The 17763-nt window shown below is 40.8% G+C and overlaps 2 protein-coding genes and 1 non-coding gene across 3 annotated transcripts in view; 1 reads left to right on the top strand and 2 right to left on the bottom strand.

The window, feature by feature from the left end:
- The window catches only part of ELF1 (E74 like ETS transcription factor 1), a 106262-nt gene extending 97676 nt beyond the window's left edge, over positions 1 to 8586 (bottom strand). Inside the window, exon 1 of the mRNA XM_025478142.3 lies at positions 8431 to 8586. The gene's annotated coding sequence lies outside the window, so the exon portion shown is untranslated. The remainder of the gene's footprint in view (positions 1 to 8430) is intronic.
- Positions 8329 to 8400, bottom strand: TRNAE-UUC (transfer RNA glutamic acid (anticodon UUC)). Its single transcript has one exon. It is a non-coding gene; the product is annotated as a tRNA-Glu (tRNA).
- A 532-nt stretch (positions 8587 to 9118) lies between the features above and the next one.
- Positions 9119 to 17763, top strand: part of WBP4 (WW domain binding protein 4) — a 59839-nt gene continuing 51194 nt past the window's right edge. Inside the window, exons 1-5 of the mRNA XM_025478145.3 lie at positions 9119 to 9321; positions 10390 to 10462; positions 12790 to 12852; positions 12938 to 13061; positions 16183 to 16350. Of these exons, the coding sequence (XP_025333930.1) occupies positions 9320 to 9321; positions 10390 to 10462; positions 12790 to 12852; positions 12938 to 13061; positions 16183 to 16350 (430 nt within the window). The 5' untranslated portion in view covers positions 9119 to 9319. The remainder of the gene's footprint in view (positions 9322 to 10389; positions 10463 to 12789; positions 12853 to 12937; positions 13062 to 16182; positions 16351 to 17763) is intronic.

Raw genomic sequence — 17763 nt, 5'->3', positions numbered from 1 at the left:
TCCTTACTACTTCAGCTCTTACAGTTGGGTCAGTGCCTGGCCCTACTCAGTGGGTGACTGAGTGACGGCCCTAACCTTTCCAGTTAATAGGGTCATTTGTGTCCCTTGGCATAAGGGAGTATCAGTGATAACTACAGATGTCAGGAAAGCTAGGGTAAAACAAATCCCATTACAACCTTGAAAGTTTGAATAAAATGTTTAAGTCTGGAAACACATAAAAAGCTACACACAAACCAATATATCAACACATCCTCAACCAGAAATGTATCCTGGTCTTGAGATTTTAAATCCAAAAGAAAGCCTAAATTAAAAGAATAAACTACAAATGAAGATTTAAGACTGTCTAGAAGGACTGTCCGGACGCAGAAGTCACTAGCTAAGTACCTCCCAGAGATCTAAAATAAAGCAAAAACAAAAACAAAAACAAACACTTTTAAATCACAGTTATTTAATACCAAATAGTCTGCATTCAAAAATAAAATTTTAGGGATGCCTGGGTGGCTCAGTGGTTTAGCGCCTGCCTTCAGCCCAGGGCGTGATCCTGGGGTCCCGGGATCAGGTCCCACGTCAGGCTCCCTGCATGGAGCCTGCTTCTCCCTCTGCCTGTGTCTCTGCCTCTCTCTCTCACTGTGTTTCTCATGAATAAATAAATATTTTTTAAAAATAAAAATAAAATAAAATTTTAAATTTGCACACATAGGCCCATGCACGAAAATTATGAAACAGCTGTTATTCTTTTACCAAAATTCAAGTCATCTATACTGGAATTACTTTTCAGAGAACAAAATGTTTTATATTTACATTAGTGAAAATAAACCCAGGTATGAAAAATAAAAGGAAACGCTAACCACTATTAATCCTAAAATAGTCAACATTCCAGCATGAAAAGGCACATACTATGCAATAACAAGGTGTAGGCTAAATATCAAACTAAAAATCTTTATGTAAGTTCAATGTCATTTACAGTTTTAAAAATGATAGGATAATGAAATTACTAATGATAAAAAAACATAAATGCATCTTTAACTTAACTGGCTCTATCCCAATACTAAGGAAAGAAACAAATGAACCATGAAGTATTTTGACACTATCCTTACCTTGAACAACATCTAAATAATACTGTTTTTTTATACAGCAACATACCTCATAAACCTAGATAAACATTTGCATTTTCATGATTCATAGTCTACTTCATGGAAATTAGAGTATACATCAATTGTAGAAACTAAGATAAAATGTTGCAAAATAAATTTATGAAAGTCACAGCCAGTCCCATTTATTCACTTTGAAAAGGTTAAATAAAATGAAACCATTTAAAGTGTATCATCATATGTGTCATGCCACACTGACAAAAACTCAGAGAAGTACTAATTATTTAAAATTATTAACATTCTATTTGAAAATCATTTCATTACCAAAACGTAAGGTCCCTAAGGTGAAGTATCAGATAACGTAAGGGACGAGGGGCCCAGCTGATACTTCATCCATTCTCTTCCTCAGCCTGGATATCACATTCAGAAAGAATGCACAATTGCTGACCTCAGAATGCTGCTTCAGCCCACTTCTGCTTTACTGTTAACACAAATTTCAAGTGCTAAATGGCTGGCTACTCCACCCCTCCTGACACCTCAGGGAATACAAGCTATTTACAACATTAGGCTGTAAACAGCTCTTCTGCTGGGAAAGTTTTATTTTGTCCAGTTCTAAATGGAACCATTTCCTGAGTTGCAGGGAGCAAATAAGTCTTTCACAATCACAATTTCATTATGATTCAAGCAAGTTTACCAGTTTAATTTGTGAGCAGACTACCCTTCTAAATAAGTAACATAGAATAAACTCCAAATTGTTTACATAAATACAATTAATTTATCAAAGCCTGGAGAAGGTCTCACAATAAAATCCAACGCTACAAAAAATGCGAAGGGAAGGTCACTTTCGCTTAGTCAAAGCAAAGGGGGAGGGTGGGAAGTTTTCACATATTTCTCAAGAACTACAACTTCCGAAAACAGTACCATTACGTATTATAACATAGAATGAAAAAATTAGTACAATAAAAGGAAAAAAAGACTTTTACAACATGCCACAATGTTTTAAAAAACACACTCTTTGACAGGAAATTTCTGGAGCAAAGAAGTATCTAAAAAGAATGAAGTTTCTTCACAATTCTTTAAAGTGATTGTACTCTAAATTCCCTTTATTTAAAAGCCACAGAAAAAGTTCAGAAAACTAATTTCAACTTTTCATTTAATTAACATAACCCACATATACCGATATAGAATCATAATCAGTTCTAAAATAGTGAATTTCAAATGAATGAAGTTTTATTAGAATTCTTGATGATATCAAGTCTGAGTTATACTGTCCACAGGGTGGCAGTCTCACAGCCTTAAATTTGTCTCTGGATTTAATGTACAATTTTAGTATTCAAGAAGCCACACACACATACACATACAGGTGAGCAATAGCAGTTTACTGTCTGACCAACCCTAGGAGCAAAAGCTGCCTGTCCTCTCCAAAAAGAAAAACAAAAAAAACATTATGCTTTCTTTTTAGGAGTATTTACTTCCTGACATCTTCAATTTCTTCCTTTTTTAACTGACCCTTTGTATTCTGCTGCAACTACCCTATTTAAGGAGAGAATAGGGACAAGGAGAGCTATTAGATTACTTCTGTACTTTGGGAGAAACCCCACCCTGCTTAAGGCTGAACCCAATGGGAGAGTGGGAACAGGAATAGAAATGGGAAGATGAGAGTGGACACTATAGACACAATCATTCCATCCTTCAGTTCATCCTGCACACTACCACCAAATTAATTTCATCAAAACATTTATTTTGGGGCACCTGGGTGGTTCAGTGGTTGAGCGTCTGCCTTCAGCTCAGGTCGTGATCCCAGGGTCCTGGGATTCCAGTCCCACATTGGGCTCCCTGCAAGGAGTCTGTTTCTCCCTCTTCCTATGTCTCTGCCTCTCTCTGTGTGTGTCTCTCATGAATAAATAAATAAAATCTTAAAGAAAAAAAAAAAAAAAACACTTTACCAAAAATCCCTTCTCCCACTAAGTAAATTCCTTATCTCAAAATTCAAAGACCTTCACATTCAGAACCTTCCAAAATGTCCTATCTTCAATGCTCTGGAAGAGTTAAGGAGATCTGTAAAAATAAATTTCACTTTGAATAAACCTCCAACTTCCTGGTTTTCATCCATTCATTCAAATAGGTTTTGAATGCTGAATGCTGAGCGCTGCTCCAGGTACTGATGATACAGAAGGGAACAAGTCAAAGTCCCTGCTTCAAAGTTATTCTCTTCACTGGACAGTCCTAAAGTTGAGAGTTGTCAGGAGTAAGGGGACAAACCCCCCAAGCACTTACAGCTCTCTTCGAGTAGAAAAGCATCACTGGAAGCATACTAGTGGTTGGAGGGGGGATGATAAAGACATGAGAGATCTGCCAGCACTGACATTGTCTGCTGCAGGCCCTAATCTATTTTTGCAGCCTATTTCCAATTCCTATCCTACGTGTACCCTCAGTTCAGCCAAAACGTGCTAGCAACTGTTAATAATGTGCCTCTGCTCCTGTCTGCTTCCTTCCTAAGGCCTCACTTTCCACCACATCATCTCCACCAGCAAAAGCCTAACCAGACTTTAAATCCCATCTCAAATGTTGCCTCCTACAGGACGCCTTTCCCCATTCACTTCACAGGAATCCAGATGTGGTATTTTGGAGACCTTCAAAGCCATATAATCTTGGCTTAGTCCTCTCTGAGCATTTATCTCACTATACATTGTATCATAATTATCTGTATAGGTTAACCTCCTCCATCAGCTATTTACTGAACACTTGCTACATTCCTGGACCATCTAGGAGATAGAATTGCAGTGTTAAATTATCCCACCAATATTTTTAAACACTTACTGTCCAAATGATAAATATAAAAGGTAAAGAAAAGGGGCACCTGGGTGGGTCAGTCGGTTAAGCACCTGCCTTCAGCTCAGGTCATAATCCTAGGGTCCTGGCATCATGCCCCGCATGAGGCTCCCTGCTCATCAAGGAGTCTGCTTCTCTCTCTCCCTTTCTCCCTCTGCCCCTTCCCCTCTGCTCATGCTCTATCTCTTGCTTTCTCTCTCAAAATCTTTCAAAAAAAAATGCAAAGACAAATATTATATACGCTTTTTATTACTTCAACATTTTTAAAAGTTTTCTTGATATAATTTATATGTTATCCCATAGTTCACCCATTCAAAAAGTAGAATTCAACATCCGGTTTACTGAGTTATGCAACCATTATAATTATTAGATTATTTTAGGACATTTCAATCACTTTAAAAAGAAACCTTATAGCTCCATTAGCAGTCACTCTGAGCCATGCCCCTGTTACCAACCACTGCCCCCTTAGCTCCCAATCCTAGGCAACCATAATCTATCCTCTTTCTTTTATAGATTTTCCTATTATGGACAGTTCATATAAATGGAATTGTATAAAATGTGGTCTTTTGAGCTGGCTTCTTCCATTTAACATAGCAGTCTTGAGACTGATCCATACTGTGATATGTATCAGTAATTCATTCCCTTCTGTTGACAAATAATATTTGATTGTATAAATACATCTCACTCATCCATCCATTCAGCTGATAGACATTTGTATTCTCACCTTCTGCTCATGAAAGTGAAAAGGCTATAAACGTGTACAAGCTTTTGTGCAGACATGTTTTAATTTCTCTCGGTATGTATCTATGAATGGAAAGGCTGGGTCATATGGTAACTCTATATTTAACTATTTTGAGGGAAGTGCCAGCCCATTTTCTAAAGAGACTGCACATCATTCTATAGGACTACCAGCACTGCATGAAGGTTCCAACTTCTTCACTATTGTTTGAATCTTAAAGAGCAAAAATGATCTCACTATATAGTATCCTTACCCTCATGGAGCTTATACTCTAACGGAAAAGGATAAGAAATGAACAGAAACAAATGAGTTAATTTCAGATACTAAGAAAAAAGAGAAAACAAAAGAATAAAGTAACTAAAAGAAAAAGGTGATCAAGAAAGACCTCACTGAGGAGGTAATGTTGACCTGAAATATGAAGAGCTGGAGGAGGAATATTCCAGGCACTGGGAACACCAAAAAATAAAACTGAGAAAAGAACAAGTTTGGCATATTCAAGGAACAAAAAGGAAGCCAGTGTGGCTAATATATAATGAAGAGGCAGGTAGGAGGTGAATTGGGAGAGATAAGCAGAGGCCAGATAATATTCCACCATGGTAAAGTCACTGGATTTTAAAAGCCATCGTTTTTTTAAACTCTTATATTTCTTTAAATAGAGGTGTTCATCTGTAAAAACATTTATTTAAAGGTCAATATCTTCCGATTGCACCTAACAGTAACAAATATTAAAGAGACTACTTGGGTAAGTTATGTACCACGCAGTATTACTTTATTCTGTGGCCCAAGAGAGGACATCTAAAACCTGACTACCAATGGCCTTTTTGGTAACCAGGCACAAGCATACGAATGAAGCCTAACAAACTTATCCCCTAGCCTTTACCAATTTAAGGTGTATGCCTTACTGACAGTAACTAGCAGTTCAGTCTTAGAATATTAAGGTCATTTTCAATAAAGCAAACTAGTAAGAACATAGTTGCAGGTAATTCTCAAGATTTAGACCTACATTTCATTCTTTTGAATTGAATTCTCGCTAACTGATCGCTTTTCTCATTCTATCAATTAAAAATTAATATTCAACTGGTAAACATAAACCATGGGCACAAGTCTCTATATTGCTTAAAAATTTTTTAAATAGTAAGTCACCACAACTCTAGTAACATAAATGCCATTCCTCTGACCAAAGAGCCTGTTTACCTAGTCAAAATTTATTAAGGTGAAATTCTCTTCTACCATCCTAGCTTGATCTCTCAGGCCTCTCCCTCCGGGCACTGTGTTCAGACGATTTGCCAGCTTCATACTTGCTGATCCCACCTCTCCAACCCAGCCCCTCCACCTATTCATGCATCCTCCACTCCCCTCAGCTTCAAGATAGACAGACATTCCCCACCAGGAGAAATCCAACCAGTTCTCCCAGGTTCAGGGCACACCCTCTCCCTCTACCTCTCTTTGCCAGTCCTCTTTCCTGAAGTAGAACTGATGTCGCACCTCCGCGTTCCTGTAGCACTGACTTTTGTAACTCAAATACTGCCCTACTCTGACCTGGTACAGAATCATAGAGGAGTTTGAGAAATACTGTCACCAAACAAGTCCCCTCAGCACACCCTCAAATATAGAGAGTAAAGCTATTTGCAATTCCTGGGGTGCTCAGTTGAAAATCACAACCATTTTAGCACTGTTTGGTACATATATGATACCAAGTCATCACAAAATGTAAGGTTCAAGAGTCAAGCCCTCTCCGGAGACCAGCAGAGGGTCTTTCCTTCCCTTCCAAATTCCGACTGAATTCTTTAGTAAATGGTTTCTTGGTAGCGACGCAATCCCATTCTTCATTTAAATGAAACTTCTATATAAATAAAACTTTTCCACTTGCCTCACTTCTTCAGGAATTGCCTAACAGTTCTTGCAACTCTGACGTTTCTGAATGATATGTATCATCAAGAATTTATGGCTGTAAATCCAGAGTACAGAGAAGATGGAAGATTTACACAAGGTCAATCGCTAATCACAGGAGTGAAGGAAAAGAAGATTCCATTTAGTTCTGTATTTACAACCAACTAACACGAACCCGAACATCAGGGACATTCAAAAGCGTGTGTCATGGTTGCTTGTTGTTAAGGATTCAAATATTTGAGTTCATGAAAACATAAAACATTTTTGGCTACGGGAAGTTTACCTACAACGTAAAAGCGATTAATCCTTCATCGTGTGAATCACATTAACAGATTATTTCAAAGCTCACTGTGTGCAGTTAAAATATAAAAGTCTGGGAATGCGCACACCGGCCCCCCAATCTTCTGCTCTCCTTGGTGGCACTGACCATAAACCCAACCCAACCCACCAGACCCCCTCTCTCCGGTTTGTTCCCAGAGGCCCAACGGACTAAAAACACTATACAGCTCGCCCCATCTTCTAATTTCAGCTTGCATTTAAGATAACGCTTTTGTTTCATTTACAGCTCACATGCTGCTGACACAGCTGCCCCTTCTTTGTAATAAACACAGGGCTTCTATATTTAAAAATACAGTGAAACTTTGTTGTGACATCCCCTCCCCAGTCTCCAGCCAATTTTCTCTCTTCCAAGCCCCACCTCCACCCCAAGATTTTCTCTGTCGGCGGACCTCAAAACCTTACACGACACCCCACTCCCACCCCCGCCCCACTTTGGAAAGTTAAATTTCTTCTTTAAAGACGTCTCATCATAGAGGTGGGTTTTTTTGGTTTTGTTTTTTCCCCTCCTCCGCAGCCTGTGTGCGCGCGTCTGGGTGCGCGCTTTAAAGCGGGGCGGGTGGCTTCAGCCTGGCGCCGCCTGCAGCCTGGGGCGGGACCCTGGGGACCCGGGATCGAGTCCGGCGACGGGCTCCCTGCGTGGAGCCTGCCTCTCCCTCTGCCTGTGTCTCTGCCTCTCTCTCTCTCCCTCATGAATAAATAAATAAATTTTTAAAAATCTAATTTAAAAAAATTTAAAAATAAAAAATTTTAAAAAAAGTCTGGAAGGGCGGGGGGGGGGGGGGGATTCCCTTCCCCAGAGGCCTCCCCAGGCGGCCGCACTCTAGTCTGCGACACCTTTTTTTTTTTTTCTTGGTGCAGCCAGCGCCCCTCAGGTCGGGCTCGGCCGCCGCGGGACAGCCGGGCGCACACGCGGCCGCTCGGGGGTGACCCGGGGCACCGGGACTCTCCGGGCCGCCACGCCGCCGCGCGCCCCGCCACAGGCGGCTTTGTGCCGGGCGGGGTGACCGCGGGGGGGGGTCCTCCTCCGTAAACAGCCGCTGAAGGAGAACCAGCACTCCGAACGGGGCGCGGGGCGCACACCCCCCCCCCCCCCGGCGTCCCTCGGGCGGGTCTGGAAGCCGCGGAGGGTGTGGGCCCCGGGAGGGGGGGCGCCGGGAGGAGATAAGGCGCGGCCAGAGTTAATCATCACCTCGCGAGCGTCTGGAAAAGGGCGACTCGGGGCGGAGGAGCAGCAGCCCCTGGAAAGTGAAACTCCTTCCCCGAGGCTCAGCGCCGCCCGCCCGGCCGGCACGGGTCGTCGAGTCCCTCCCTACCACACGAAGGTTTCTTTCTTCTTTTTTTTTTTGTTTTTTCACCCACTCCTCACAAGAGCCCAAACTATTGGAAATAAAATTAGTGAATCTTCCCACTCCGTTAAAAAAAAAAAAAATTACAACGTTCCCATACCGGGAGTCGAACCCGGGCCGCCTGGGTGAAAACCAGGAATCCTAACCGCTAGACCATATGGGAAGTGCTGGTAGGGACGCGGCCGCGACTCACCTGACAAGCGCACGCGCCCCCGCAGCCTGGGCTCCGCCGCCCCGCGCGCCGCCGCTGCGCCCCTCAGCCGCCGCCGCCGCCGCCGCCCACGCGCTCCGCCAGCGAAGGAACCAGCCCGGCCCGTGCGCGCGGGCGTCGCGGGGGGGGCGGGGCCGCTCCACCGCCTCCGGAAAGTTCTGAGGCGAAGCCCGGCCACTCGCGGCCCCGAAAGCAGCTGCTTCACCTCTCGGTTCCCAGCTCCGCCGACGGCCCCCCGCCCCGCCCCCGCCCCCGCCCCCGCCCCGGGGCGCCCCGCCGCGCCCCGCCTACAGGTCCGGGCCGCTTCGCCGGCCAAAGTGCGTGCGGACTAGTTGGCAAAAGTTGAGGGCGGCGACGTCTCGGGGAACAGCTGTTTGCGTTCGGGGCGGAGGCGGCGCGCGAGCTCCCTGGCCGCGGGCCAGCGAGCCTAGAAGAACGTGTAGGTTCTGGATCCCGGAGGGAGAGACAGAGAGAGACGGGGCGCGGGGAGGGAAGATGCGGGGACTCGCGGCGGGACGCCCCCCTCCTCCGGCTCAGGTCCCGTCGCGCGTTCGCCCCTGGCCGGTGACCTCAACCCCTTTATACCGCCCCCACCTCCCGGGCGCCCGCAGCCCCGCCCCGTAGGGGGAGGGGCAGGGGACGGGAGGAGATGCCGAACGCGGATTGAGTCTCCGGGGCACCCGTAGTTGGGAACCGGGGAACCCTGGTCCCGGGCCGCGGAGGGAGGCGTCCGGGCTTGGGCGGCGCGGGTGGGCCTCGCGGCGCGCCGGGCTCCGGGCGGCCCCGCGTGGGGGACACGAGCCGGAGCCGGACCCCCCCGCCGTCCCCCCGGGGAAGGGGCGGCGACGCGCGGGGCGACCGAGCCACGGTCATGTGAGTCGGGTGTCGGGCTCTGAACAACGAGGCGTTGTTGCTCTGGGCGGCCCTTTCTCCGCCGGGTCTCGCCCCATCCATCCCTCCTCCTCCTCCTCCTCCTCCTCCTCCTCCTCCTCCTCCTCCTCCGGGCTGGAGGCGTGACGGAGGTGCTCTTAACTCGCTCGGGACCGGCCGCAGACCGGCAGGGCCGGTTCTCTGGGCGGGTGGACGTGCTGCCCCGCGGAGCGCCCCGGGGGCCTGGAGCGCGCGCGGGCTTGCAGGGGGAGGCGGGCGGTGCGGGCGGAGGGGCCGGACCCCCCCCCCCGGGCTCCCCCGCTTGCACAGGCGGGGGTCGCAAGCACCCCGTTCCTTGCCGTAGCGCTTGAACCCTGGGGAATTGCGAAACTTTAGGGTCGGAACGCCGCCTTCTCCGCCGGGTAGAAACGGGCGGTCTCGGTTACTTAGCATAGTGCCCCCCCCCCCCCCCCCCCGGGTTCTTGCTGGCTGAGAGGTCCCTAGGCTCTTCCAACTCTCCTGCCCTGAGGCCCAAGAACAAATTGCATTAACTGATGGTCTCGGAGGAACCGGTCTGCCCCCAGAGGAGTCTTGTTCTTTGTTCTTTGGGTGGAAATAACTCGGCTGAAAGCAAACTTTTTGCGTTTTTCTTCGGGCCTCCCGGTACGGCAAACCTCCCCCCCAAAATGCCAGAAAGGCATAGAGGAGTCTTTTGCAAGATGTTTTCTTGTTTCTTCACACTGATGACAGTGGCCACTGAGAAAAAAAAACAAAAACAAAAACAAAACAAAGAAACCACTTTTTTTTAAACCATTTTATTTAAGGGAGTTTTATTTTTGTTTTATTTTTTAAAGGGAGTTTTAAATCCCGTGCAGACTTTTTTTTTTCTTTTATAGTGGCAACAGTTTCAGCTTAACTGCTGCAGTGAGATAAATACAACAGGGTAATGTGTGTGATGAGAGGAGAACCAGTAGCAGAGGCTTATGTTCTAGACTCCAAGAGGAGGTGAAAAACACGCCCAGTTTCACCTTCTTAAATTGTGAACTTAAGACCTGTTTTTCCCTTTTTCAGGGCAGACTACTGGAAGTCGCAGCCAAAGAAGTTCTGTGATTACTGCAAGTGTTGGATAGCGGACAATAGGCCTGTATGATAATTCCACTGTTAAAAATACCGTTTTCCTGTGTTTTGTTTTTGTTGTTGTTGTTTTTTGTTTTTTTATCTAAACTCAGTATTTACGAAGCACCTTCATAGACCTTGCTCCTGATTTTTCAAAACATTGAAAGATGTCTCTTTTCATTTCTTGTAGGAAAGCTGTGGGCCTTCTTCCTTTTCATCCTTAAACTAGATTATGATATTAAGACAAATTATTTCTCTGTAGTCCATTAGTCACATTCAGAAAATGGACATTGGGGCAGACTGGGTAGCTCAGTGGTTTAGCACCGCCTTCAGCCCCGGGGGTATGATCCCGGGTCCCGGGATAGTCCCGCTCAGGCTCCCTGCATGTAGCCTGTTTCTCCCTCTGCCTGTGTCTCTGCCTCTCTGTGTGTGTGTCTCTATGAATAAGTAAATAAAATGTTTAAAAAATAAAAGAAAAAGAAAATGGACATTGAGTGGATAATCTCATCCATATTTATCCATAATGATGATGTGTTGTTTGTAAAAGGACCATATACAGAGAAACAAAAGGGCAAAGCCCTTACTATGTAAAAGGAAACATTAGCGTAGTTTATTTTGTATCTTTTCTACCTCAGAGATAATTAAATATATTTGCAGAGCTTTATAGCTATAAATGGTTAAATTTAATAAATAAATGGTTAAATTTTAAAGAACATCTATTTTCCTAGAATATGAAAATAGCAGCTCTGTTACACACCTTATTACTGTATCTCTTAATCTTGATTAAGCTTTTAAGACTTAAAAAGCACCACTAATTTTTTTTTTGCCCCTTTAGGTGCCTGTCATTATAATGTATACATAGTACATAAACGCTAGGGTATTTTTTAAAGGTATATTCACATCTTTTTTACTTGATAGAAATTCACGCAGAACAGAACAGTAGCTGTGTTTTTAACAATGTCATGTTTCTTTGGTAGAGTAGACATTCATTTACTACTGCCTACAAGAAGTTTAGGGATATTTTTTCCAGGTTTTATTATGGTTTTGGATCTTTTAAATAGTTGCTAAAGTTCTCAGCCGTCTTGTTTAACTTAGGCCATCCTTACACATAAATGCCACAAATCTTGAAATCTATACAAATCGCCGATAATTTCTCTTTCTTTGAGGTACCCTAGCAGCTCAATGAATATTAGGAATCATGAAGAGTACATAATCCCTTTTAGGATAATCTTCTCCTTGGATTGCTAATATACATCAATTTAACCTTTAATTAGAAACAAAGTTTGTTTTCAAATGTGCCCTCAATATCCTTTGTGTGGTGTAATTAACTTTAAGAAACCTGATACATGAGAAATAGATGATCCTTTGTTTTACAATGTCTCACTTTAAAGAGGAGTTCATGGTAGTACCTTAGGATAGATTAGCTAAGATTTGATTGACAAAATTTATATTCCAAAGTTTACCAGAAATTTCTTATTGCATACAACCAGACATTTGTAATTTAGGGAGCATTCTTTGCTGTTTTAAATAAGTAATAACATTTACTCACTCCTTTGTCCCATCCAATCACCATCATTCTTTGTAGGTTACTGCTTTTTTCATTTTGTTGTGCATTCTTCATTGTTTTTGATGCATATACAGTTATTATTCCAACATACATAAAATGGTAGGATATCATACACACCACCCTTTACCGTAGTTTGGTGTGTGTTTGTTTTTCTAATTGAACAGTAAGTCTTGGAGCGCTTTCCACATGAGTATATAGGGAGCTTTGTTCTCTATTCCAGCAGCCAAATTTTGGTAGATAGTGCCAGATTTTCCTCCATAGGAGATGTACATTTTGTACCATTACTACATTGTATAAAAAATATTTGTTTACAATTTAGAAGGAATTCCTTACTGTCTTTTCTCCCAATTTGGAGGAGTAAAGTTCTAAGCATTATTGTTTATTCTCTATGTCTCTAGAGCATTGCAAATTCTAGGGGCTTACTGGTTTTGACATTTTTTATTGAGAAGTATTTCTTGAGGTGGTTATTTTTTTCCACTCCTCATTTGGTTTCATGTCTTGTTTGAGTCCTGCTTACAATCATATTCACTAGATAAGTCATCAAGGGTACCTTGGGTTTTTCTCCATTTATGTGGTCATCATAGTTTATTTTAAGCACCTGAGGGTATAATAATAAATAACTTGGTTCGGCTCCCTGGCATCATTTAATAAAAAGAACCAATTTGCACTAAAATTATTTTTGTCAGTCGTTTTAATTTCAGTTTTGGTATGTTCTATCCCCATATTTACTTTACTGTGAACATTATGATGTTTATGATGCTTTCCTTGCATTTTCTCTTTTATTCAAGAGCGTTGAATTTCACGAAAGAGGAAAAAATCATAAGGAAAATGTGGCAAAGAGGATTAGTGAGGTAATTTTATTTCTTTCTTTGCCAGTTTTTCTATGTAAATATCAGTCCTTTATCTGACTTTCACTTTTATATGTGTCTTCCATAGATTAAACAGAAAAGTCTGGATAAGGCAAAGGAAGAAGAAAAGGCATCAAAGGAGTTTGCCGCAATGGAGGCAGCTGCCCTGAAAGCATACCAAGAGGATTTGAAAAGGCTTGGCTTGGAGTCAGGTAAAAAAGCAGCCAGCATGTTTTAAAACTAACATCAGAGGTCATGCTCAGTGAGCTTTTATTGTTTCCATAAAGAGGTTATACACTCAGGGTAAACTCTTAGTCCTTTTCCTATGCATCATAGCTGTATTTAGACTGTGGGACTTGGGTCATGCACTTTTATTTTACTTTTAAACTTCATCTTTTTACACCTCCATTCACAACCATACTACCTTGGTGGTTAGCTAGTCCTGATTCTGTCTTAGGTCAGTGTTCATTTCAGACACAGTTGAGTTTTTTAGGTATTTGGCTAAAAGGAGCTATTCATTAAAAAATAGGCCTTGCATTATAACCATGGTTTGCTTTATCCATATGGTTAAAACTATGAATTACGTTTGTTTGTATGATTGAGTTATAGTGAATTAGCCTTTTGTGGACAAATTTACTGATTTCACCGCTGGAAGGTAGATAACTTTTATAATTGGATAAATTCATAGAACAATATGAGTTTAGGATATACAAGTGTTACTTTGATACATTTATGTATTGTAATATGAATGCTACTGTAGCAATATTTACCACTTTACCTAATTACCATATTACTGTCTGTATTACTTATACTGTGCATTAAATCTCTATGGTTTATGTACTAATTGGAAGTTTATACCCTTAAACAGTATCAGCCTTAACTCCTAAGCCCCTGTCCCCTGGAAAAAGTTTTACTTTCTGGTTTTATGAGTTTGACTTTTTTAGATTCCACATACAAGTGACATACTATGCTTGTCTTCTCTTGGTCTGACTTATCTCATTTATAATAATGTTCAGGTTCCATCCACATTGTTGCAAATGGCAAGATATCCTCCTTTCTCATGACTGAATAGTATCCCATTATGTATACGTACTACATCTTTTTTATCCATTCATCTGGTTGATAGGAATTAAGGTTATTTCCATTTCTTGGCTGTTATGAGTAATGCTGTAGTAAGTATGGGAGTACAAATTTCTCTTTGAAATCCTGCTTATATAGGCTATGAGTATATACCCAGAAGTGAAATTGTTGGGTCGTATGGTGGATCTATTTTTAATTTTTTGAGGAATCTTCATATGTTCTCCATAGTGGTTGGGCCAGTTTCCATACACTAACAGTATAAATGGATTCCCTTTTTACCACATGATCACCAGCAAGAAGGTAAATAATTTGAGGGTTTGAAGGTAACTCAGTTCCAGATAAAAGGTACTTATTTAAGTAGATTGTATCTATATCTTTGATGAATTTAGGCTTTAACTCAGAACTTTTCTGTCAGCATTTCTTCCATGACAAATCCATTGTCCTTAAACCAAGCATATAGCAGTCCCAGTTGACCTTGCATAATAGTTGAGATAGTCAACAAGGAATGATATCCTTTACTCTCTAAAAATTTCTTCCGAGTTTTAAGTAGAATAACAAGCTAATTGGCATTGGCCTCATCAAATAAGAACAGTTGTAACCAGACTTTAAAAATATTATTCTGAACATTGTTAGTTAAAAGGAAGCGGTGGGTGCTGTATTTCCATGAGGATAAAGCTATATGTTTAAAGGAGAAAAATGATATAGGTGTTCCTGCAGAATTAAAGAGGAGTAGTTGAAAATTCATCTCATCAATTTTATGGATTGGGAAGTTTCCTTATGTTGCCTTTTAAGCAAATAGATCTTAGCATTTTGTATTTAAATAGGACTTTTATTATTTTTCATAGCCTTCTTTTTTTTTTTGCCTTGTTTTCTTAAATAGGATATACATTCCCCTAAGAAGTATAATAATGCATTATAAAGAAAAGACTTTTAGAAACTAACTGCTTTTAAGATTATCCCAGACATCTTTAGAATTTTCTTTTTAAGTTATATAATTCCACGTTATAGTCTATTTGGAGGTGGTTTTATTTTTTCCCTCAATAACATGTCAAATACTTTCTTTAATAATTAAGAATGTATATCATGTTTAGTGGCTAGGAGCACAGACTTTGGAATCCACCAGAATTACCACATGCTAGCTACACAGCCTTCAATTTTCACAAGTACTGAGTAATGTAATGGTGTAAACTGTTTATTATAGTGACCACTAGTAATAAGTATTTAATAAAGTTTAATAAAGGGTATAAAATACCATAACAAAATGCCATAAAAGTGCTATAACTTAATTAACTAATCCCTTCCGGACTAACATTTAGATCGCTTTAGAATATTCACTATTAGAAAGAATACTTCAGCAAGCACCCTTATGCAGGCATGTTTTCACATTTTTCTCTGTAAATTTAATCTGTAGACATGAGATTGCAGAATCAAACTATGAGTATATTTTTTATATTGATAGCTAATACCAAGCTGTCCTGTCGTTGTACTTTTTGTCCATCTTCCAATAGAATAATAGAATGTTGGATTTCTTTGTAAAGAATCTTTGTTATGAGCATTAGCCATGAGCCGTATTTGTTGTAAATATTCATTGTCTTTTTTTTTTTTTTTTTGGTTTTGATTCCATTTCAATTAACATAGTGTTATATTGTTTTATTTTTTGTTTTTATTTTTGCTATACAAAATGTTTGGATTTGTATGTAGTTTTTTCTTTTTTTTTGGATTTGTATGTAGTTTAATGTTATTTTCCTGTGTAATTTTTTTTCATATATATTTTTGATCTGCGTTTATATTGATGTCTGAATATGGGAGGGGCCATGGAGTGGGGAATAGCCTTACTTTTTTCCAAATAATTAACCAGTTTATCCAACATCATTTGTTAAATGATCTTCTTTCTAATGAGAAACACCAGGAATCTGCATTTGGATATATTTTCTCTACTCTTTGTTCTGTTTCAGTCATATGTTTGCCTATGCCTGGATCAGTTTTAGTTTTTTTTGTTTTGTTTTGTTTTGTTTTTTGGTACTAGTTGTTGCAGAATAAGTTAACATCTGATAGAACTAGGTTCCCTTTATCACTTCTGTTTTATGATTCTGGATATTTGCATATTTGGTTTTCTAGATGAGCTTTATTATAGTCTGTCAAATTCCCAAAAGAATCATCTTGTCAAGCTTTTGATTGGAATAATATTATTAATTCTTTATACCAGGAGAAAAAGTTATTGGCACTTTACCTTTCTTATAACTTTTTCTCTAGAAATTTCAGAGCCAAGCATATCACCAGTAACAAGCACTGTCCCACCCACCTCTGCATCAAATCAGCCGAAGGAAAAGAAGAAAAAGAAAAAAGACCCTTCAAAAGGCAGATGGGTAGAAGGCATAACCTCCGAGGGTTACCACTACTATTATGATCTTATCACAGGAGGTAGGTCATTTAGGCATAGAACTAGTAAAAGTGATAACTGTTTATTTTGTTTTAGTTAATATCAGGACATTTAAGCAATGAAAAACTGACTGTATATCTTTGACACAATTGTAAAAAAGTTAGGTGCCCTTTAAAAGATCTTGGGGAACCCTGGGTGGCTCAATGGTTTAGCGCCTGCCTTTGGCCCAGGGCACGATCCTGGAGTCCCGGGATCGAGTCCCGCATCGGGCTCCCAGCATGGAGCCTGCTTATCCCTCTGCCTGTGTCTGTCTGTCTGTCTCTCTATATATATCATAAATAAATTAAAAAAATAAAAGTAAATAAAAGGTCTCTTCTTAAAATGACTCAGGTCATACTTAGTTAAAGCATTAAGAATGGGTTCCTTATGGGGTGCCTGGATGGCTCAGTCAGTTAAGCCTTCGGCTTGGGTCATGATCCTGGGATTGAGCCCCACAGTTCCGCATCAGGCTCCCTGCTTAATGGGGAGTCTGCTTCTCCTTCTTGCTCTGCCTCCACCCACCCTGCTCATGCTCTCTGTCTCTCTCAGAAATAAAAAATTCTTAAAAAAAAAAAATAGGTTCCTTACAAATAAGTTAAAGCTTTATATTTTCTCAATAAAATCTTCTAAAAGTATGAGCTATGGAACAGAAAAATAAGGCATTTCAGATCTATTTTATAAATTGCAGCGGGTTATTAAAAGAAAATATTATGTTGGAGAGATTTTCTATCCAAAAGCAAATTGGGAACCAGAACCATTTTCTTTTTTGTGTAGCTATCTTATAGTAAAGAACCCCCTGACTCCTATTTATGTTTTGGATATCACTTTCTAATAAAATACACAATGATGTTTTCCAGTAGGAATAGCAAAAGCATCTTTTTGTTTTCCTTTAAAACTAAATGTATCAGGGATTTTTTCATGTAAATTCTGAGATTAGTAAATACATTATTCATTTATGTAGCATCTTGCTTTCCAGAAATAGAAAATTTAAGGTCAGAAGTAAGCATGATACAAAGAGGAACTTTAAAGTGCTATAACAGAGATGTAAGTAAGATTGTTTAGGAACTTAGAATGGTCAGTTATTAATTGTAAATATGTGGGTCTGAGAGATTATCACAGTAATTACTTTTGAACTAATCAATACATTAAGAGGAGAGCATAAAGAATGATGCCATCTTATTCACCATTTGTATCCCTAGCACCAAACACAGTGCCTGGACATTTCATAGATACTTAATTGAAAAAAATTATAGCAGGTTGTTATGAGGGTAAAGCAAGCATTCCAAACAGGTGGAACAATATGAAGCCTTAAAAAGTTTGAATGCTTAGAAAATAGTCATCTGATGGAGGTAAAATACATAGTTCTTTGAAGATGTCATAGCAGAAGGAAGAGGCTGGAAAAATAGATTGGGGCT

The sequence above is a fragment of the Canis lupus genome, chromosome 22 (assembly GCF_003254725.2).
Source record: "Canis lupus dingo isolate Sandy chromosome 22, ASM325472v2, whole genome shotgun sequence".
NCBI lineage: Eukaryota > Metazoa > Chordata > Mammalia > Carnivora > Canidae > Canis > Canis lupus.
This window is presented reverse-complemented; position numbering and strand designations above follow the sequence as displayed.